At 46.9% G+C, this 18,134-nt stretch overlaps 2 protein-coding genes across 14 annotated transcripts in view; both read right to left on the bottom strand.

Moving 5' to 3' along the window:
* dnmt3ab (DNA (cytosine-5-)-methyltransferase 3 alpha b) overlaps window positions 1–3,364 on the bottom strand; it is a 29,796-nt gene extending 26,432 nt beyond the window's left edge. For 4 of the 8 annotated variants that reach the window (XM_035532786.2, XM_081721342.1, XM_081721339.1 and 1 more), the window contains exons 1-2: window positions 3,173–3,307; window positions 1,629–1,839 (exon numbers count right to left, since the gene is read on the bottom strand). In XM_035532786.2, coding sequence (XP_035388679.1) covers window positions 1,629–1,706 — 78 coding nt within the window. In that variant the 5' untranslated portion in view covers window positions 1,707–1,839; window positions 3,173–3,307. Of the gene's footprint in view, window positions 1–1,628; window positions 1,840–3,172 lie in introns of all 8 variants that reach the window. The other 4 variants (XM_081721343.1, XM_081721341.1, XM_081721338.1 and 1 more) reach the window with 1 other exon arrangement.
* A 1,363-nt stretch (window positions 3,365–4,727) lies between these two features.
* dtnbb (dystrobrevin, beta b) overlaps window positions 4,728–18,134 on the bottom strand; it is a 28,429-nt gene continuing 15,022 nt past the window's right edge. Inside the window, exons 11-20 of one of the 6 annotated variants that reach the window (XM_027024732.3) lie at window positions 11,381–11,471; window positions 11,051–11,136; window positions 10,639–10,752; window positions 10,083–10,179; window positions 9,761–9,778; window positions 8,737–8,896; window positions 8,517–8,606; window positions 8,031–8,084; window positions 7,721–7,754; window positions 4,728–7,563 (exon numbers count right to left, since the gene is read on the bottom strand). In XM_027024732.3, coding sequence (XP_026880533.2) covers window positions 7,741–7,754; window positions 8,031–8,084; window positions 8,517–8,606; window positions 8,737–8,896; window positions 9,761–9,778; window positions 10,083–10,179; window positions 10,639–10,752; window positions 11,051–11,136; window positions 11,381–11,471 — 724 coding nt within the window. In that variant the 3' untranslated portion in view covers window positions 4,728–7,563; window positions 7,721–7,740. Of the gene's footprint in view, window positions 8,085–8,516; window positions 8,607–8,736; window positions 8,897–9,760; window positions 9,779–10,082; window positions 10,180–10,638; window positions 10,753–11,050; window positions 11,137–11,380; window positions 11,472–17,173; window positions 17,249–18,134 lie in introns of all 6 variants that reach the window. The other 5 variants (XM_027024733.3, XR_003411629.3, XM_027024731.3 and 2 more) reach the window with 5 other exon arrangements.

Below are 18,134 nucleotides of genomic sequence, written 5' to 3' on the forward strand. Positions count from 1 at the left end.
TCGGCTCCCACTTGACACACTTACAAAGACATTCAGCAGCTCCTTCTCTCCCCTACTTTCCTCGCCCTTTTGTCTCGCACAAACGGCGCCTCTCCCCTTTCCGACGCCCGCTCTCCCACCAGCCAAGCACCCTAGGGTGGACGTGGGAGAAAAGACGATCCGAACGGTGCCACGGCCACGGAAGCGGCCGAGTAGCCCCTCCCTGCTTGAGACCACAGCGCTGATGGGAATACTGAACGGACCTGAGGTCTAGACTCGCCAAGCGAGCGAGGAGACAGAAGGGCACTGCGAATCCTAATTACAGCTAACGAGGCCTATGTGAAGCTTAATAAACAAATAATTGGCAGCATATAATGCACTGGTACTGTGACATACAAATAAAAGCATGCTGGATGTAACACAATCCAGAAGGACTATTGTGCAAGAACACACTATGCTCTGGTTATTATGCGGTTTTGTCGGCTGCATCACACATATCTTTTCATGGTAAAAATCAGCGTGTAAATCAAGTTATATTGGTAATAATCACAGAGACGTCGCAATAAACGCTATTTAATCTGTATGCAAGGGGAGCACATTTCATGTGTCTGGCTACAGGGAATATTTTAGCCCCCAAACACCCAATGCTATCCTGCCCACAATTCATGTCTGCAAATAATGTTAATGAACAAATACAAAAGATGATCTCGGAAATTTGGCATTGCCTTGCGTGAACTCACTTAAACCGTCTATAGCTTTGCTCTATTTATGTCGGCGGCCAGTTATTTAAGGCGAGCCCCTGTTGCCTGGCAACAGGGACTACGAGCACTGCGCGCCTCGGCGGGTATAGAGTAGGAGAATGAATTCCCCTATAAATCCGCCATACGCAAGTGAACAGCCACGTCACTGAGCACTTGTATGACACGGAGCAGCTCGTATCTCAAAGGCCAAGGAGGATAACAAGCCCTGGGTGCTTACACGCAATCCACCAATGACACCACATAACCCTGGCAGCTACCAACGCCGGAGGCATTCACCGTTTCAGTACACGATTCCATAATGGAGGGAAATTTTGCATACGATGAAAGGGCTAGGTGCAGGATGTCTGACTCCAGCTAAGATAACTGCTCACCTTTGGTGTTGGGAAACATCTGGAATGGGGGAAGAAAAAAAATGAAAAATGACAACTGCAGTGGGCAAATGACTCATTCGGGTGTTCCCTAATTAGAGTTCACTGTGGAGTGAATACGCTCAACGTTTGGTTACTTTTTTCACTACTTATTATGCACAAAAAGCCATCGAGGCCTTCTATGCCCAGATCGTCACTAGAACGTTTGTGGTGTGTTTTGACATTTATTTTTTAATACTTAGACCTGTAAATAAATCAGTATCTTAGAGTTCTGTTAACACCCCAAGCTGGACTTTTACTTTATTTTATAGAGGACTCCATTTAATCTAGATAACTTCTTCATTAGATATACGCTTTACAGACAGCATTAAGGTTGACTTTGTAAGTATGAAAAACATCAAAGTTGCACTGCTACACCAGAGTGAAATCACCTCGTAGCAGTTGATGCCTAAAGTTGTTCTAAAGCATTTTTTGCACATGGTAGTCATTACATTACTTATTACAAAGTGCAAACTCTTACCATGCGGTTTCCACCACTGTCACAGTTGAAGTCGGAGCTTTTGAACGCAGCAGTGGTGGTAACTGTATTGGATGGCATCGCCGCAAAAAAAAAGTGTCCAATACAATACAAAAGCCGCAAAAGATCAAATCAAAAAACCATGGAGCAAAAAAAGGGGTGGGGGGGTGGGGGTGGGGGAAATGACCAAATGATCCTCCCTCGTTTGGGTCCCCTGCAAAAACAAAGGAGAGGATACATATGAAACACGCACTCCAGCAGAAACACTACGCCTGCAACGCACCGTCTAATCAATGGCACATCCTTTACAAACCAAAACAACCTTGGAGGTGTAGCAGTAATAAGAGCAGTAAACGTTAAATATAAGAGTATCTGCACAAATCCAAAATTATCTTGCCCTACTGACCTAATCTCATTTGCTTGATTTTACTCTGATGTGCTTTGAATCCAATCAAGCAAGTGACATGTATTAAATGCAGCTGGATTGCATTTCCTGACATATTCCCAGCACACTGTAATCTCTGAGGCCAGAGTAACAGGTCACTGGTTGGTGACAAGATGAAATAAAGCATCTAGACCTCTCAGTCCTTATTTTTTATATTCTGTACTGAAATATACAGACAATTTTCCAAGATGCTAACAGGATACCTATTCTCATATACCTATTAACATCAACACATTACATAGAGGTGTGTAACACAGATGTGTGTTGGGGGCAAACGCATTCTGCACAGTTCATTTTTGAAAAGCTGAGATGCAATTGTAAGGGCTAAATACACCATTCTTCAGGAATGATATATTCATTCAATTTATAGTTTATGGTATTTCCTATGTCTGTTTCACTAGGGGAGGTTCCATTGGTTTGTACATTATGTACTTTATGCATGTGCTTCGTTAGTTGTTATTTTACCCAACACAGATATGACCTATAAGTCGCATATTAAACACCTATTTAGAGGTCAACAAACGAAGCTGCACTGTCACGTGGAATTGACTGAATATTTGATTTAAAAGAATAAATAATATACATTTTGTTTTCTGCAATCTACTTAATTGTTACTTGTAATAATAATACAGGTCACATATTCAACTAAATAAGTAACATTTCGATGATTTATAGGTATTTTGCACAAGGTAATGGAGCCGTGTCTGGCGCACGGTCACCTGTGTTTACCGTTCCAGAAAGCATTAAATTAATATCGACATTTATCCACCTAATCCAGAAATTCGGCTATAAGCCTTATAATTGAAAACCACTGTTAATAGGCCACGACCGCTCAGAAAAGAGACCCGTTTTCACAACCCGTCTACACGCTGGGCACAATCGCGCGTCTGGCTCCTAGAAATACGGCCATCAAGTTCAAGTGCATATAGCAATGTCTAAATCACACATCTGCAAAAAAGCAGGAAAAAGACGCTTGGCTCTCTCCAGCAGCGAGCAGCGCTCGTATAGAGGGTTGCCAATTGTTCCCGAATAGCGAATCATTTTAAGATGGATTTTGACGGAGGGGCATGGTTTTAGAGAAGTGGATCACAATGTTAATTACCCGTTTTGCCAAGTCCCAGGCCTGACCCTTTTTGTTTTCGCTGACTCCCGGAGCCTCCTTCTGCTTCTCTCCCCGTCCTCCACCTCCCCAGCCGGCCAGCGCTTCTCCAGATGCTCGGCTCACACTGCAGAGGCTAGCCCACTTCCAGCCTCTCCACGAGGTCCTAGAGGTAGTCATGTTCAGCGTTGGGCTTTCGTTCTCAGGTCATTACGCCCATTCATAAACCACACTGGCAGGTCGTTAATTTTCATCTACATTGTTTCAAGACTCAGAAAACTGTTCCTGCCTTTTTTAGGTATTTAAAATATTACAACATAGGCCTACTGTGCTCTGATGCGAAACTGAATTGTCTACGTCAAAAGGCCAAAATTAGTTGAACTGAAAGCTGATACTGAGAGTGCTAACGCTATTTAATGGCAAGGCTCTTTTAAAACTATGATGTTCACTACATTCGCTAGATATTATACGTGAACGTCTCGGTCTCAGGTGACATCGGTATAATAAATTTAGTAATTTAGTATTCATTTAGTAAAATTATATATATATATATATATATATATATATATATATATATATATATATATATATATATATATATAGAGAGAGAGAGAGAGAGAGAGAGAGAGAGAGAGAGAGAGAGAGAGAGAGAGACTGTTAGACAGGTGTTATGCAGAAATGTCCAGTAACCAATGCCCACATACTTCCTAAAACTGCCTCACTCTCAGATTAGCAAAAAAAGAAGGGAAAAAACATCTATAAACTGATGTTTAAAGGTGTCACAGTGACCAAGTATTGTGTGTCAGTGTGTGTGTTTACCAAGGAATTTCAGATATTTTAAGCCCTAAGGTCAAGAGAAAGCATTAAGATAACAGCATTAAATAACATTTCTAGCTATTGGAGAAATATAGAAAGAGAGAGAGAGAGAGAGAGAGAGAGAGAGAGAGAGAGAGAGAGAGAGAGAGAGAGAGAGAGAGAGAGAGAGAAAATGAGAGAGAAAGAGCGTGAGAGGTTTAGTTAGTGGGTTGATGTGGTTCAATGGCCTGGAAAGACTTGCACAGGCAGCACCATGTGGCCAGGCAAATTAGCTGTGCAGACTGGTTGAGACAGGCTCAGATATGTGAATGAGGTTCCACTCACCAACACTATCTGTCTCTCTCTCTCTCTCTCTCTCTCTCTCTAACTCACTAACTCTCTCTCTCTCTCTCTAACTCACTGCCTCTCTCTAACTCACTGTCTCTGTCTCTCTCTCTCTGTCTGTCTCTCTCTCTCTCTCTCTCTCTAACTCACTAACTCTCTCTCTCTCTAACTCACTGCCTCTAACTCACTCTCTCTAACTCACTGTCTCTGTCTCTGTCTCTGTCTCTCTCTCTCTCACTAACTCTCTGTTTCTCCCCCACCTGCGGCGGCGACCTGCTCAACCACAGAAACTGTTGCAGTGATGCAGGCATGTTGCCGATAAAAAAGGGAACCCTAAAGGAAACAGGCCAGAACCAACATCAAAAGGTTCTGTGTCAGCTATGATGTCGTGACTGCAGTGACTGGACACGCCTTCACGTATCTTTTAACATATTTGACCTTTAATAATTTACAAAAAAGACATACATCAGAAAGAGACAAATCATGGCTTTGAGAATATGAAAGTCAAACATTGCAATCGAACAATTAATTGTGGCAAAGCCCTAAAATGAATAATTAAGACTTAAGATTTTGAAATTTCAAGTGACAAGATCTGGTCTTGCAAACAAAGTATAGAATTACAATGATACATAAAAAGGTACAGTAGCTTGGTTTAAAGTACTGGCCAAGATGCCACTACAGGTCCACTTTAGTTGGTCACAAATATAGTCCAGCAGTAGTTAATCATTGACCTCAGGGTTAATTTCGCAGACTTGTACATGGATTGTGTTTCGTCCTTTGAAAGCAGCCCCATTATTGGTAACTCTCTCAGTGGACTACCTCGGTAAATTTATAATCGATAGACTGTGGTTAAACACAAACACACAGAACAATGACGTATGGGCACACTGAAAGTTGGCAAACAGTTTGGCACAAATTTAAAGGCAGAACAAGGAATTTTCCAGTGAGCACAGATAAATAATTGCATTCCTACAAAGTCACATACTAAAACTCCTATCTAAGCGCTGCCTTGCACATGTGCAGAATTATTTTTTTTATTTATAGAGCACTTTATACAGTACATCTAGGCACACCTACATCATAAGATTGCATTCATATTTGTAGCAAATGTTAGAACATGATCATTCCTGTCCACCTTTCAAGCATGGTTTGGTTGGGTTTGTACTTAATATGGTACGGTAACAATGACAAAATAAATGATTTATTGTTTTAATTTTGAAGCCATACACTACACATTTTTTGTTTCAAGACAATGAATCAAGTTCCCACCTAAAATGTCAAATTATTTTATTTTCTGTAAACAATAAATTAAGCTTCATCTATAATCAAATGTTATATCATAAAAATCATAAAAATAACAAATATAACTAAATACACCCACTTTTACCAAGGGGACATTTGAATTTACACAGTGTATAACAGTAAATGAGAACATATTGTTTGTGATAGGCATTCTATAGACTAAGTGCAGAACTACACGCTTTTATGTAGAAGTACAGTATACATGAATAATTGCCTAGTGCCCATCTGCTGTTTCCCACAAAGTGGTCTCCTAAATAATATTAATATTCTACACCTAAATTCACAAAATCTCAAGACATGTCCTTCAAACAATGTATGCAATCTTAACATTCATGTTTTATCATAGTCATAATTTAATAGACTCTTATTTCCAACTTTTTATATAAATGCTAAATAATATTACTCATCATTTGCAACCAAACCTATGATAAACAGAACATACAACTATATACATCATAATATTCTGATTAATGCAATTGTTCAACCTGAATTCTTTCTGATTCAAGTAGTATTCTTTTCTTGTTCATGACTGTAAAGCTGTTGACTGCAAAACACTAGTCCATGATCCAAACACTAGTCCAGCATTATCCAAACACCAGTCCAACCTCATCCAAACACTAGTCCACATCATCCAAACACTAATCCAACATAATCCAAATAGTTCCCCATCAGGCCCCACAACCCCAAACATTTTCTCCATCTCACCATTACATGGTTTATCTTCTCAGCACAGTCCAACAGCAACCTCTTGCAACAACTCACCACAGTTCACCACTATCAGCCAATCAGGAGACTGCATAAATGTTTTATGGCCTGGGCTAATCTTTGACTTGTGACCCTAGTTGGGCTGAACTCAGTTCCACCCATTTGTTCACAAGCGCTGCTACTGCATTCCACCTCTCTCCACAGTCCCTGAGCACTGGTTTCACTTATTTATTATTTAGAGTACTACTTTTACCCCCCCCCCAAAAAAAAGAAGAACAACAAACAACAAACAAAAAAACCAAACAAAATATAATAGAACAAACCTTTACAGAATGACACCTCCACTCACAGTTAACGTGTCCCAAATTTGCTTACAGACATACATATCCACGTAATTCCATTAAGCACCCTTTTATGTTTTCTTAAGCAGAGTTTATTTTCTCTTAATGGGATGATGTTTGGAGGTCCATATGGCTGAGATGCAAAATGACCAAACTGGAAGGCTGTTGAGGGGTGTGCAAAATAATAGAGTGGAATTAATACACATAAGCACGTACGATAACAACACCTGGCTAAACGTAGCGTCCTCACATAGATCCCAAGCCGAACACCTGCCTCGCAGGGAAAACCCTGACCCAGTGCTTCGTCACGGCTTGAGCGGCCTAGCAGCAGTTTGTGAAGAACGCCACTGGATGAGTGGAAGAGAGCACTCCCTCAGCTCAGCGAAAAATAAACGCTACATGCAGGTTCATGACTAGGCCCCTCCCACAGTAATCGCCATGCAAAACTCAAACAACGCAAGAGTTATCACTAATGATATGAAATCTTCATCTGAAGAGGACACCCACAGGAAAGCAAGTGGGACGGGCCATGTTGGCACCGACTGCACAGTGAGAGCTTTTCTGACACTGGTCATCAATAAAAGGTCATGTGACAAAGCACAAACAAGCCATTCCTTTGCAGACATGAGTGAGATTGTTACATAATTACAACAGGTTTATACAGATAGACATATAGCACTATATATATTTATATATTTATATTTTTCTTAGTAGATACAGCTTGCTCTCTGTAAAGTGTGATGAAGTGTATGTTTCACACAGTGAAACCTTGTTGGGAAGAGCATGCATTACTCTACGTGCTAATACCAGGAGAGGGTTTAGCTGTCGCTGGTTCTGGCCGGTCACATCCAGATGTCTAGAATGAGGGAGTGGAGTGTCTGTTCCCATAATGCCTCTGCGCTGACACTGGATAAAACACAGCCTAAGGTTAAGGGTCATGACTGCTCCTCACTCATGGAATATTCCAGACTCAGGCATTGCTGGGTCAATTTTGAACGTGTGTAGTGTGGAGAATAAATACAGCTATTTGGTGGGTTCTGTTTGTTTCATTAGTGATACTTACATGTAATATTCCATACTCTTTTACTCAGACTCAGCTAGAAAACAGACAGAAAGGAAAGCTAAAACACAGCTGATGATGTGCTAACTCTGTTTTGGCTTGTTTTAGTTCATGTGGAAGCTGAATTCCATCTTCTAATACCTTCTCCCATCAGTTCTAGGGCTGCGTTTTTTTCAGGTGGGAAAAAGACGTGAGCTCTTCTGTTCTACAGGTTCGGACTAGAAGCTGTGTTGGCACGTCCTTACTCCCTGTGCTAGTTCCACACTCACAGCTGAATCTGTGAGGTGGTGAGCCGAAGACGAGAACGACTCACCTTTGTCGCGTCCGTTACGCACGTTCACCTCGTCATCCTCCAGACCGTCATCCACTGCAAATTTGAGCTTATTTTGGAATGGTTTTCTAACCACAGCACATTGACCACAGGCTCTCAGTCACAGTATGTTAATCAACACCATATTGTTTTGTTCTAATCCCTAGTCACTAGCAATAATATAAAGCAACACTACAGAAAATTATTTCTCACTTATAATTCATGGAAAAATAAGCAGAGAAATTCTAAACTTGTAATCATTACATCTGCGTTTATAAGTATAATGAGACATTTTTGTAATGCGAATTTGATTAAAAGAGTCTTGTTCTTGTTGTATGAAAGTCTTGTTTGAGTGAGAAGTAATTAATATGGTGTGGTAAATGCAGCAAATTAACTCAAAACTTAAAGTGCCCTGGAACAAGTCCTCAGAAGTGAAGTCCTTCAGGCTCTCTCCAGGGTAATCTCATAAATGCTTCGCAGTCTCATTACCTGAGTGGAGCTCTTTTACCAGTGAAGACATGGTATTCGTGATTGAATCCGCAGCCACCAAAAGATCATTACGAAGATTTCTAGGTACACCTGAAAAACAGACGAGCATGAGTCTTTTGGTCAGACTAGTAGTTAATGTGCCCTTTATGGACATCTGCAAGCTAGTGAGTAGGTACATGTGCATTTGTGTGTGTGTGTGTGTGTATCAGGCCTTGCTCACCCTGAGAGAAAGCATCCAGCACGTCATCCCCTACCCCGGCCAGGCAGTCCTGCGGCGTGTGCGTGGGTGTGGACCCGGCGGAGGTGGAGCGAATGGGCATGGGCATGGTGCAGCTGGCACTGTGGCTGGGCGAGGAGTGGGGCGAGCCGCCCGACTGAGCCTGCGGCAAAAGGGGGCCGGGTGTGAGGGTGGAGGGTGGGGAAAGAAGTAGCCCCGACTCTGCATGGGAGGCAACCTGAGTCCCCATCCACACCAGTGCCCTTAAAACCCTGCCCACAGCCCAGACAATGGACCTGCAGGTATGCCTTCCGCACCAGTCCCGGAGCTGTTCCGGCCGCGGGGGGGTCTCAGCGTACCTTGTTTAGCATGGGTGCTCACAGAGAGACACGTGTGTACCATTAGAGGAGAGGGCTGAAGAAAAGGGGCACTGTGTCCAGCGGAGTAGTGCGGGGCCCGTGGGCCGTGGCACTCTGCCAGGTGGCAGATGGCTTCCCGGTCGCTTTAGAAGCGAGGAGGTTAGCTCACATTAAAGTCAAATGGGACTCTGCACTACAGCGGGGTGATGCCCGGCTGACGGAGCTAGCCGGACACGTGCGTCAGGGCCATGCAAAGTCCCAGCATCCGTGGCTGGCGCCCAGGCTTGGATAATAAACCTGGCTCGGAGAGTCTGATAAAATAAACTTGTTTTGATGAGGCCTGGTGAAGTTTTAAAGAGTGATGGAACCCTGCTGCTGCAGCAGAGGATACTGCTTTACTACCTTTAGATGCCGTGCCAAAATAGGAAGTAAAATTAAATCTTTGCTAAATGCTAAATGTCGTAAATGCAAATGTAGAACTAGGTCGCTGGAAGAATTGGTCTGAGGATTCTTTCTATGCTTGTAACCTTTGATTATGCAGAATGTCTGAAATATGTCTGCAAAACACATCTTCTTTGTACATGGTACATATATGGGGCACATCAGTGTTGAGCTCATTGAATCGGTGTAATTGTAAAAGTCCGAAGTCAAGCCAGAGGAACACTTACGGTCTTCTGCTCTTCATCCTGTCAGCCGGACGAAGTCCGAGAGCGGTGGGAGGAAATGATTTCAGGAAAGCGGAAGAGAGAGAGACAGAAAGAGAGTCAGAGAGAGCGAGTGAGAGAGTGAGACAGAGAGAGAGTAAGAGAGTGTAAGAGGGAGTGTGTGTGTGTGTGTGTGTGTGTGTGTGTGTGTGTGAGAAAGAGAGAGAGAGAGAGAGAGAGAGAGAGAAAGAGAGAGAAAAGAATGAGCAAAAAAAGTGCCTAAGAATGTTCACACATCCACATATGGGCAAAACTAGCAGCTGTAGCAGCAGTGAAAGAGTTATACCTTCAGAAGCCTCATGAGACCTTCTAACTGCACCATCAGCTCACGCCTGCTCTCCTGCAGAGCCGACATGCGCTTCTCCAACTCGTCCTTTCTGTGCCTGAGCAAACAAATGCACATAGTTAACTAGGAAAACATGACTGGCCCTAATTACCATGCTCACTGTGTGTGCGTAGTGTACAACTGACCAATCAGCTTGCCCTTCTACTGATCACTTTAAAACTGGGGTCAATGTGCAGGTGAACTGGTCAAAAACCTAAATTACCTCTAAATCTCACACAGCGTAATCTGTATTTATATTCATATTCCGCAGATTCCATATTCACTAGATCAACCAGGGAGATGGGGATTGACTAACCACTCATGTGACTCCTACACGCCCTCTGGTGCCCATATGTGGTACTTATGGCCACAGATTGCAATGCCTTCTGGTCAGTTTATCACTTCTGCAGCATGGATCTGTCATTGGGGTCCGTAAACAACCTGGCATGTTTTCAGATGTCTCACATGAGCACTAGGTTTAATGTGGTTTTCATTAGTGTGTGTGTGTGTTGTGTACCGGAGCAGGCGTAGCTCTGCCAGGAGAGTTGGGTTCTGCTGGGCTTTCTCGGGCGTGGGCTGAGACGCTTGCTCATGTTCCAGACGTAGCCGCTGGATTTCCTGTAGGATCTCCCTAATGGCCCAGCAGACAACACCACGGCACGGTTACCCACACGCACTCATCTCCTTCTCAACAATGGCACCTAGGCTGAAGCACCTTGCCTTTTCTTTAACTCAGTGCAGTGAGTACATACACACACTCACAGTAAATGAATCACCCTTGACCCACACCACATAACTGATAATGTGAGAGACAGCGCTAAGAGTCATTGTCAAGATTACTGCGGCGGTCACTCATGATATCTACACAAGGTGAACCAAAACGGCCTTCGGGAAGCACAGGGACGAACGCACGGAAGCACCAAACACACCTATTTTTGTTCTCCAGCTCGGCGATGAGCTGCCTCTGCTGCTTGTTGGCATCGAAGTTGAAGCTCAGGTCAGCTGGCGGGCTCTGCTGCAGAGGAGAGAGATGGGGTTGGGGGTGTGTTTGCAGGGCAAAGCCAAACAAACAGAACCATTGCACTGCCTGAGACACAGCAGAAGAAGGCCAGGTTAGCTCAGGAGCTCATGCAAAAAAAAAAAAAGAGGGTCATTTAGGTTTGTACGGTCAGAGGCGCAGTTAAACGGATCGACCCCTTGGCTGGTTGACAGAGATGTTGCATCCAGGTGTGCGTGAGTGTACGTTAATGTGCACTCACTGTAGAGTTGCTGGCTTCGGCTGCCAGCCGAGCAGCGTAGCGGGCAATGAGACGGTGCTCCTCATCCAGTCTGCTGGGGCTCTCCAGAGTGCTATGGTCAGAGAGAGAGAGAGAGAGACAGAGAGACAGAGAGAGAGAGAGAGAGAGAGAGAGAGAGAGAGAGAGAGAGTGAGAGCATTAAAGATAGCGTTGGAGAGATGCCAGGTCGGCACTTGGTAAGCTTGCTACTTGGTGCTTGGTAAGCTACTACAGTTTAACTGTTCATCACTGGCTACCGTTGTATTACTCAAAACCCCCATGATGTTACGTTTGGAAGCGAGGTAAAGACAGAGTGAGGTCAAACAGCAACACACAGCCATCTTTCAGCAGGAATTTCTCCAAGAAACAAAATAAAGAACTTAAGATAAAGATCTATAATTTTTTTATTTTTTATTTATTTATTTTTCCTGCGAGAAGGACGTCAATAGCAATTGTAGTCTCAGAGCAGAACCACGTGTGGTAACTCACCACTGCCTCAGGTAGGCCAGATATCACCACAACTTGAATCTGTGTGCAGATCGTGTCAGCCTTTATCGCCTTACTGTATTGGAGGAGGGTGAGGCAGTGGGTGGTGTGGGAGGATGTGTGCAGTGGGTGGTGTGGGAGGATGTGTGCAGTGGGTGGTGTGGGAGGATGTGTGCAGTGGGTGGTGTGGGAGGATGTGTGCAGTGGGTGGGGTGGGAGGATGTGTGCAGTGGGTGGTGTGGGAGGATGTGTGTGACGGGTGGTGTGGGAGGATGTGTGCAGTGGGTGGTGTGGGAGGATGTGTGTGACGGGTGGTGTGGGAGGATGTGTGCAGTGGGTGGTGTGGGAGGATGTGTGCAGTGGGTGGTGTGGGAGGATGTGTGCAGTGGGTGGGGTGGGAGGATGTGTGCAGTGGGTGGTGTGGGAGGATGTGTGCAGTGGGTGGTGTGGGAGGATGTGTGCAGTGGGTGGTGTGGGAGGATGTGTGCAGTGGGTGGGGTGGGAGGATGTGTGTGACGGGTGGTGTGGGAGGATGTGTGCAGTGGGTGGTGTGGGAGGATGTGTGCAGTGGGTGGTGTGGGAGGATGTGTGCAGTGGGTGGTGTGGGAGGATGTGTGTGACGGGTGGTGTGGGAGGATGTGTGCAGTGGGTGGTGTGGGAGGATGTGTGCAGTGGGTGGTGTGGGAGGATGTGTGCAGTGGGTGGTGTGGGAGGATGTGTGCAGTGGGTGGTGTGGGAGGATGTGTGCAGTGGGTGGTGTGGGAGGATGTGTGCAGTGGGTGGTGTGGGAGGATGTGTGTGACGGGTGGTGTGGGAGGATGTGTGCAGTGGGTGGTGTGGGAGGATGTGTGCAGTGGGTGGTGTGGGAGGATGTGTGCAGTGGGTGGTGTGGGAGGATGTGTGTGACGGGTGGTGTGGGAGGATGTGTGCAGTGGGTGGTGTGGGAGGATGTGTGTGCAGTGGGTGGTGTGGGAGGATGTGTGCAGTGGGTGGTGTGGGAGGATGTGTGCAGTGGGTGGTGTGGGAGGATGTGTGCAGTGGGTGGTGTGGGAGGATGTGTGCAGTGGGTGGTGTGGGAGGATGTGTGCAGTGGGTGGTGTGGGAGGATGTGTGTGACGGGTGGTGTGGGAGGATGTGTGCAGTGGGTGGTGTGGGAGGATGTGTGCAGTGGGTGGTGTGGGAGGATGTGTGTGACGGGTGGTGTGGGAGGATGTGTGCAGTGGGTGGTGTGGGAGGATGTGTGCAGTGGGTGGTGTGGGAGGATGTGTGCAGTGGGTGGTGTGGGAGGATGTGTGTGCAGTGGGTGGTGTGGGAGGATGTGTGTGCAGTGGGTGGTGTGGGAGGATGTGTGCAGTGGGTGGTGTGGGAGGATGTGTGTGACGGGTGGTGTGGGAGGATGTGTGCAGTGGGTGGTGTGGGAGGATGTGTGTGACGGGTGGTGTGGGAGGATGTGTGCAGTGGGTGGTGTGGGAGGATGTGTGCAGTGGGTGGTGTGGGAGGATGTGTGCAGTGGGTGGTGTGGGAGGATGTGTGTGACGGGTGGTGTGGGAGGATGTGTGTGACGGGTGGTGTGGGAGGATGTGTGCAGTGGGTGGTGTGGGAGGATGTGTGTGCAGTGGGTGGTGTGGGAGGATGTGTGCAGTGGGTGGTGTGGGAGGATGTGTGTGACGGGTGGTGTGGGAGGATGTGTGCAGTGGGTGGTGTGGGAGGATGTGTGTGACGGGTGGTGTGGGAGGATGTGTGTGCAGTGGGTGGTGTGGGAGGATGTGTGTGACGGGTGGTGTGGGAGGATGTGTGTGACGGGTGGTGTGGGAGGATGTGTGTGCAGTGGGTGGTGTGGGAGGATGTGTGCAGTGGGTGGTGTGGGAGGATGTGTGCAGTGGGTGGTGTGGGAGGATGTGTGTGACGGGTGGTGTGGGAGGATGTGTGCAGTGGGTGGTGTGGGAGGATGTGTGTGACGGGTGGTGTGGGAGGATGTGTGCAGTGGGTGGTGTGGGAGGATGTGTGTGACGGGTGGTGTGGGAGGATGTGTGCAGTGGGTGGTGTGGGAGGATGTGTGCAGTGGGTGGTGTGGGAGGATGTGTGTGACGGGTGGTGTGGGAGGATGTGTGTGACGGGTGGTGTGGGAGGATGTGTGCAGTGGGTGGTGTGGGAGGATGTGTGTGACGGGTGGTGTGGGAGGATGTGTGTGACGGGTGGTGTGGGAGGATGTGTGTGACGGGTGGTGTGGGAGGATGTGTGCAGTGGGTGGTGTGGGAGGATGTGTGTGACGGGTGGTGTGGGAGGATGTGTGTGACGGGTGGTGTGGGAGGATGTGTGTGACGGGTGGTGTGGGAGGATGTGTGTGACGGGTGGTGTGGGCAGTGCCACTGAATAGTCTCCATGCTACAGGATTTGGCAAACTGCAGGAGCAGATGATGAGGCATATGGGGCATATGGGACATATGCTTACCCTCCTCATTAAGGGGCTTTTAATAAGGAGTCAAGACTGAGTGTGTGTGCGTGTGTGGGTGTATACATGTGTGCGTCTGTATATGTGTGTGTGTGTGTGCGCATGTGTTTGCTTGCATGTGTGTCTGTATCTGTAGGTGTGTGTCTGTGCAAGTATGTGCGTGTATGTACGCGCGCGCGTGTGTGTGTGTGCATGACTGTGTATGAGTGTGTACTGCTACATTGCGGATCATTAACTATCTGGGAATGCCTACAGAGCCATGAAAAAAAGTGTATCACCTCATGTGACCCTCACCCCTCCCTCCCTCACACGCTCACCACAACTGGAAAAGATCCTCTACATCTCCTGACAAAAGAGTGAAGTAATACAATGCCTTATAGCAAGCTGTGGCGCTGTGTCAATCACCGCGAGACCATCGGCGTGGCCTGTCCAGACTGCCTGCCTTCGCTCACCCCGGGGAGCGAGTCATTAAAGGCAATCCCCTGCCGTGCCTAAAGCTTCTCAGAAGCTGGAGCCATTTCGCGTGAACAGCCCCATTCGGGGAAGGATGCACTGGAATCCTCCCATTGTCATGGCTCTCCCCCGCAGAGACCACAACGCTCTCATTAAGGCTAATGTCACACCCCACAAGGATGAGCCGCCCGTCCCTCGAAGTAAAATTATAATAAAAGCCACCCCTTTGAGTGCGCTTATCCAACTTCACAATGTTTTGAACCATGAAATGAAGGCATTGAAAAAGCATTCTCAGCAAGTGTTGTAATTGCAAAATCTGAAACTATCTGAAAGAAAGTAACTCTATGTCTCAAGGCTGAACACCCACTTTGAGCCAAGACACAACATTTCTAACACACTGCCGCACCAGTATGATGTGGTCTATGATTTCATAGCCGATGGCAGTTGGTAAATACTTACTTAACATCGAACTAAAAACGCACAATTAACAAAGGTCATTTGTTCTCCAGCAGAGACGCCGGGCATGAGCTGGCTGGCGGTAAATTCAGCGCAGTGTTGCCTGCCTTTGAGTTTTTGTGTGTGTGTGGTGTGTGTGTGTGTGTGTGTGTAAGAGTGTTTAGGGGGGCCAGGATGTGTGAGTCAGGGGGTGGGTATGTACAGAGGTGAGGGTGTGAATGTGCAGTGTCAGCAGTCACGCTCACTTTCACGCTGAAGGGTTTGACAACCCCTGGCTCCCTCCCCCAGTACACACACACACACACACACACACACACACACACACACACGGACACACCATTAGAGACACAGTCTCTATCCCATTCTACGACACACGACGTCCTGAAAGTGGTGACTTTACTAGTTGATGGTGATGTTATGACAGTGACGTTTGCTGTTATGAAGGATATTCAGATATAGCATCGACGTCTTTTCTTTTCTGAAAGGTTCTGTCCAAAGTCCTGTAAGGGATTACTGATTGCGCGGTCATTCTGAAGTGGGATACAGCTCACTTTAATGCGGACACAATCAATACAGCTGGTCCATCTTAACTGTAATCAGATCAGGGTGATAAGGAGCACTCTCCATGTCCCCGCAACCTTCAGCTGGCCTCAGAGTTCAGCTCGTATTCTTGGCTAGCCCTGCTGAGAGCCAATGCGACCAGAATTTGAAGGGAAATAATCGCCTATTTCTGGGCCGTTTGCCCTTTGGTCAAAAAACCATGACAGCAGGCACCATAGCAGCAGGTGCCATGGCAGTGGGCGCCATGGAAGCGGGCGCCATTGTGATGTCATGTTGAGCCTGAACGCCATGGTGGAACAGTGGCACATGCAACCCATCCCTCCAAAACCCTGCACCCTGGACACAAATACCATCTCTCTCTCTCTCTCTCTCTCTCTCTCTCTCACTCACACACACACACACACACACACATTTCAATGTGCAGTTTCTCTTGTGGCCTCTCTTAACAAGGCACACCCACCCTGTTTTAGCCTGACTCTGATCTCAGTAGAAGATCTTGTGCCGGATGCGGCGTTTACCCGCGCCCCACCCTCCACCCCTCCCCCGCTCCAGTCTGACTATGCTGGGCTATTTTTATCCTTGCACGCGCACAAGTACACACTGCTCTTCCTTCTAGGGGGATGCGCATCATGTCTGACCATGACCCTTCACGTTCTAAGGCACCATGCATGTTTTCCAACAACATGGACATAACACAAGAAGTAGCTATACAAGATATGCTGTTAATGACTTTCTAGCAATTAAAAGTGCACAGTGTGTTAGGGTGGCACAAAAGGGATAGTCCATAAATCTGTGACATTTTCTAATAAAAGACTACCCTAGAGTGCATGAGAATGTAATTTCTTTCCAAATCCATCTCATAATCCCTCTCATAATTAGTTATTGAAATGATAAATATTTCATTTCTTGCTACCAATTATGGGTGTAAAAGAGTGTGCCACAGGGCAGGAAGAGGAAGCCAACCCCCACTAACCCAGGTGTTTATGACATGGCATCCTCCCTGCTTTTATCATCTCTGTCACCTTGAGCACTGCGAGGCGTGCTGCATCTGGTGACGGAAGGGTGGCCAATCCCACCATCCGCCACCGTAGCTCATCTGCCTCCACATGGCAGAAGTGCGGAGACATGCGCGTGCAGGACGTCCCCGCAGCTGCTGTGCGACTCGGCGCAGAGACGTGGGTCCGGGAGGGCTCCGCTACCCTCCCGCCCTTCATCCCATTATCACTGCTGCGCAGATCCCAGTTCAAAGCCTTTTTTTTTTTTTTAACTGTGTGGTGTACACATACCAGCCTCAAAATAATAATAAAAACAACAAACAAAATAAATGGTGTCCCACATGCAGGAAGAAGCCCGTGCGGGGTGTTTACCTGCCGGTGGGCGTGGGCGGCCCGGCCGTCAGGAGGACCGTGTCACTCATGCTGCTGGACGCTGGATGCGGCTGACTGCAAAATGACAAAGCTCTGGGTAAAGTGTGTCCGCCAAGTCCGGGCAGCCGGACCTCCATGCCACCTGGCCAAGAGATCGCACCGACGAGGAACTTTTCACGGATTCGCCATCAAATTGCTCCGTGGAAAGAGCTTTACTATTGAAATACACCTTAGAGCTCCACATTGTTATTGGCTCCCATGTAGTGACATTTTAATTTAATGATGTTTGCCCAAAACTAATTAAGGTAACAAGAAGACAAAGACGTTCAGAAAAATTCTAATTAAAGCTGGAAGAGAGGGAGAGAGCACAGAAGAGAGGTGAGAGAGAGAGAAAAAGCGTGTGAGAGAGAGAGAGAAAGAGTGGGGGGGGGGGGCTGAGGTCACATTGCAGAAGGTAATTTGTGGGGGTAAATAGTGCCTTGTACCACACACTCCATCTGGACCCAATGCCTGTCAGTCCTTACTCACACACCAGGAAGCAGCTAAGTCCTTCTGACCATGCTCTCTCTCTCTCTCTGTCTCTCTCTCTCTCTCTCTCTCTCTCTCTCCCAACCCTTCCTCCCATTCATGTGTAAGCCTTATTTGCACATGCCCTAGCACCATAATGTGTGTAAACAGCGTACCAAGCGGAGAACTCTCCACCACATGCTTTCTGGACATTCTTCTGCATTTGGCTTGCATCGCTTTTTCGCCTGTTTTTCTTTTTTTGCTCTGCTTCTCTCTCTGTCTCTCTCTCTCTCTCTCTCTCTCCCTCCTTTAGTCTTTCAAACACACACAAACACACTATCCCTCAAGTCTCGCTGCATTACTGAATCAGCGTGAAGGGAGAACTGAACTCTTCAACCGTCTAACAGTGTGCAAGTATTGTCCAGACAACACTGCGTCTCTCTGAGCCACAGCT

This window comes from Electrophorus electricus, chromosome 10, assembly GCF_041902795.1.
Source record: "Electrophorus electricus isolate QZ-2024a chromosome 10, ASM4190279v1, whole genome shotgun sequence".
NCBI classification, from domain to species: Eukaryota; Metazoa; Chordata; class Actinopteri; order Gymnotiformes; family Gymnotidae; genus Electrophorus; species Electrophorus electricus.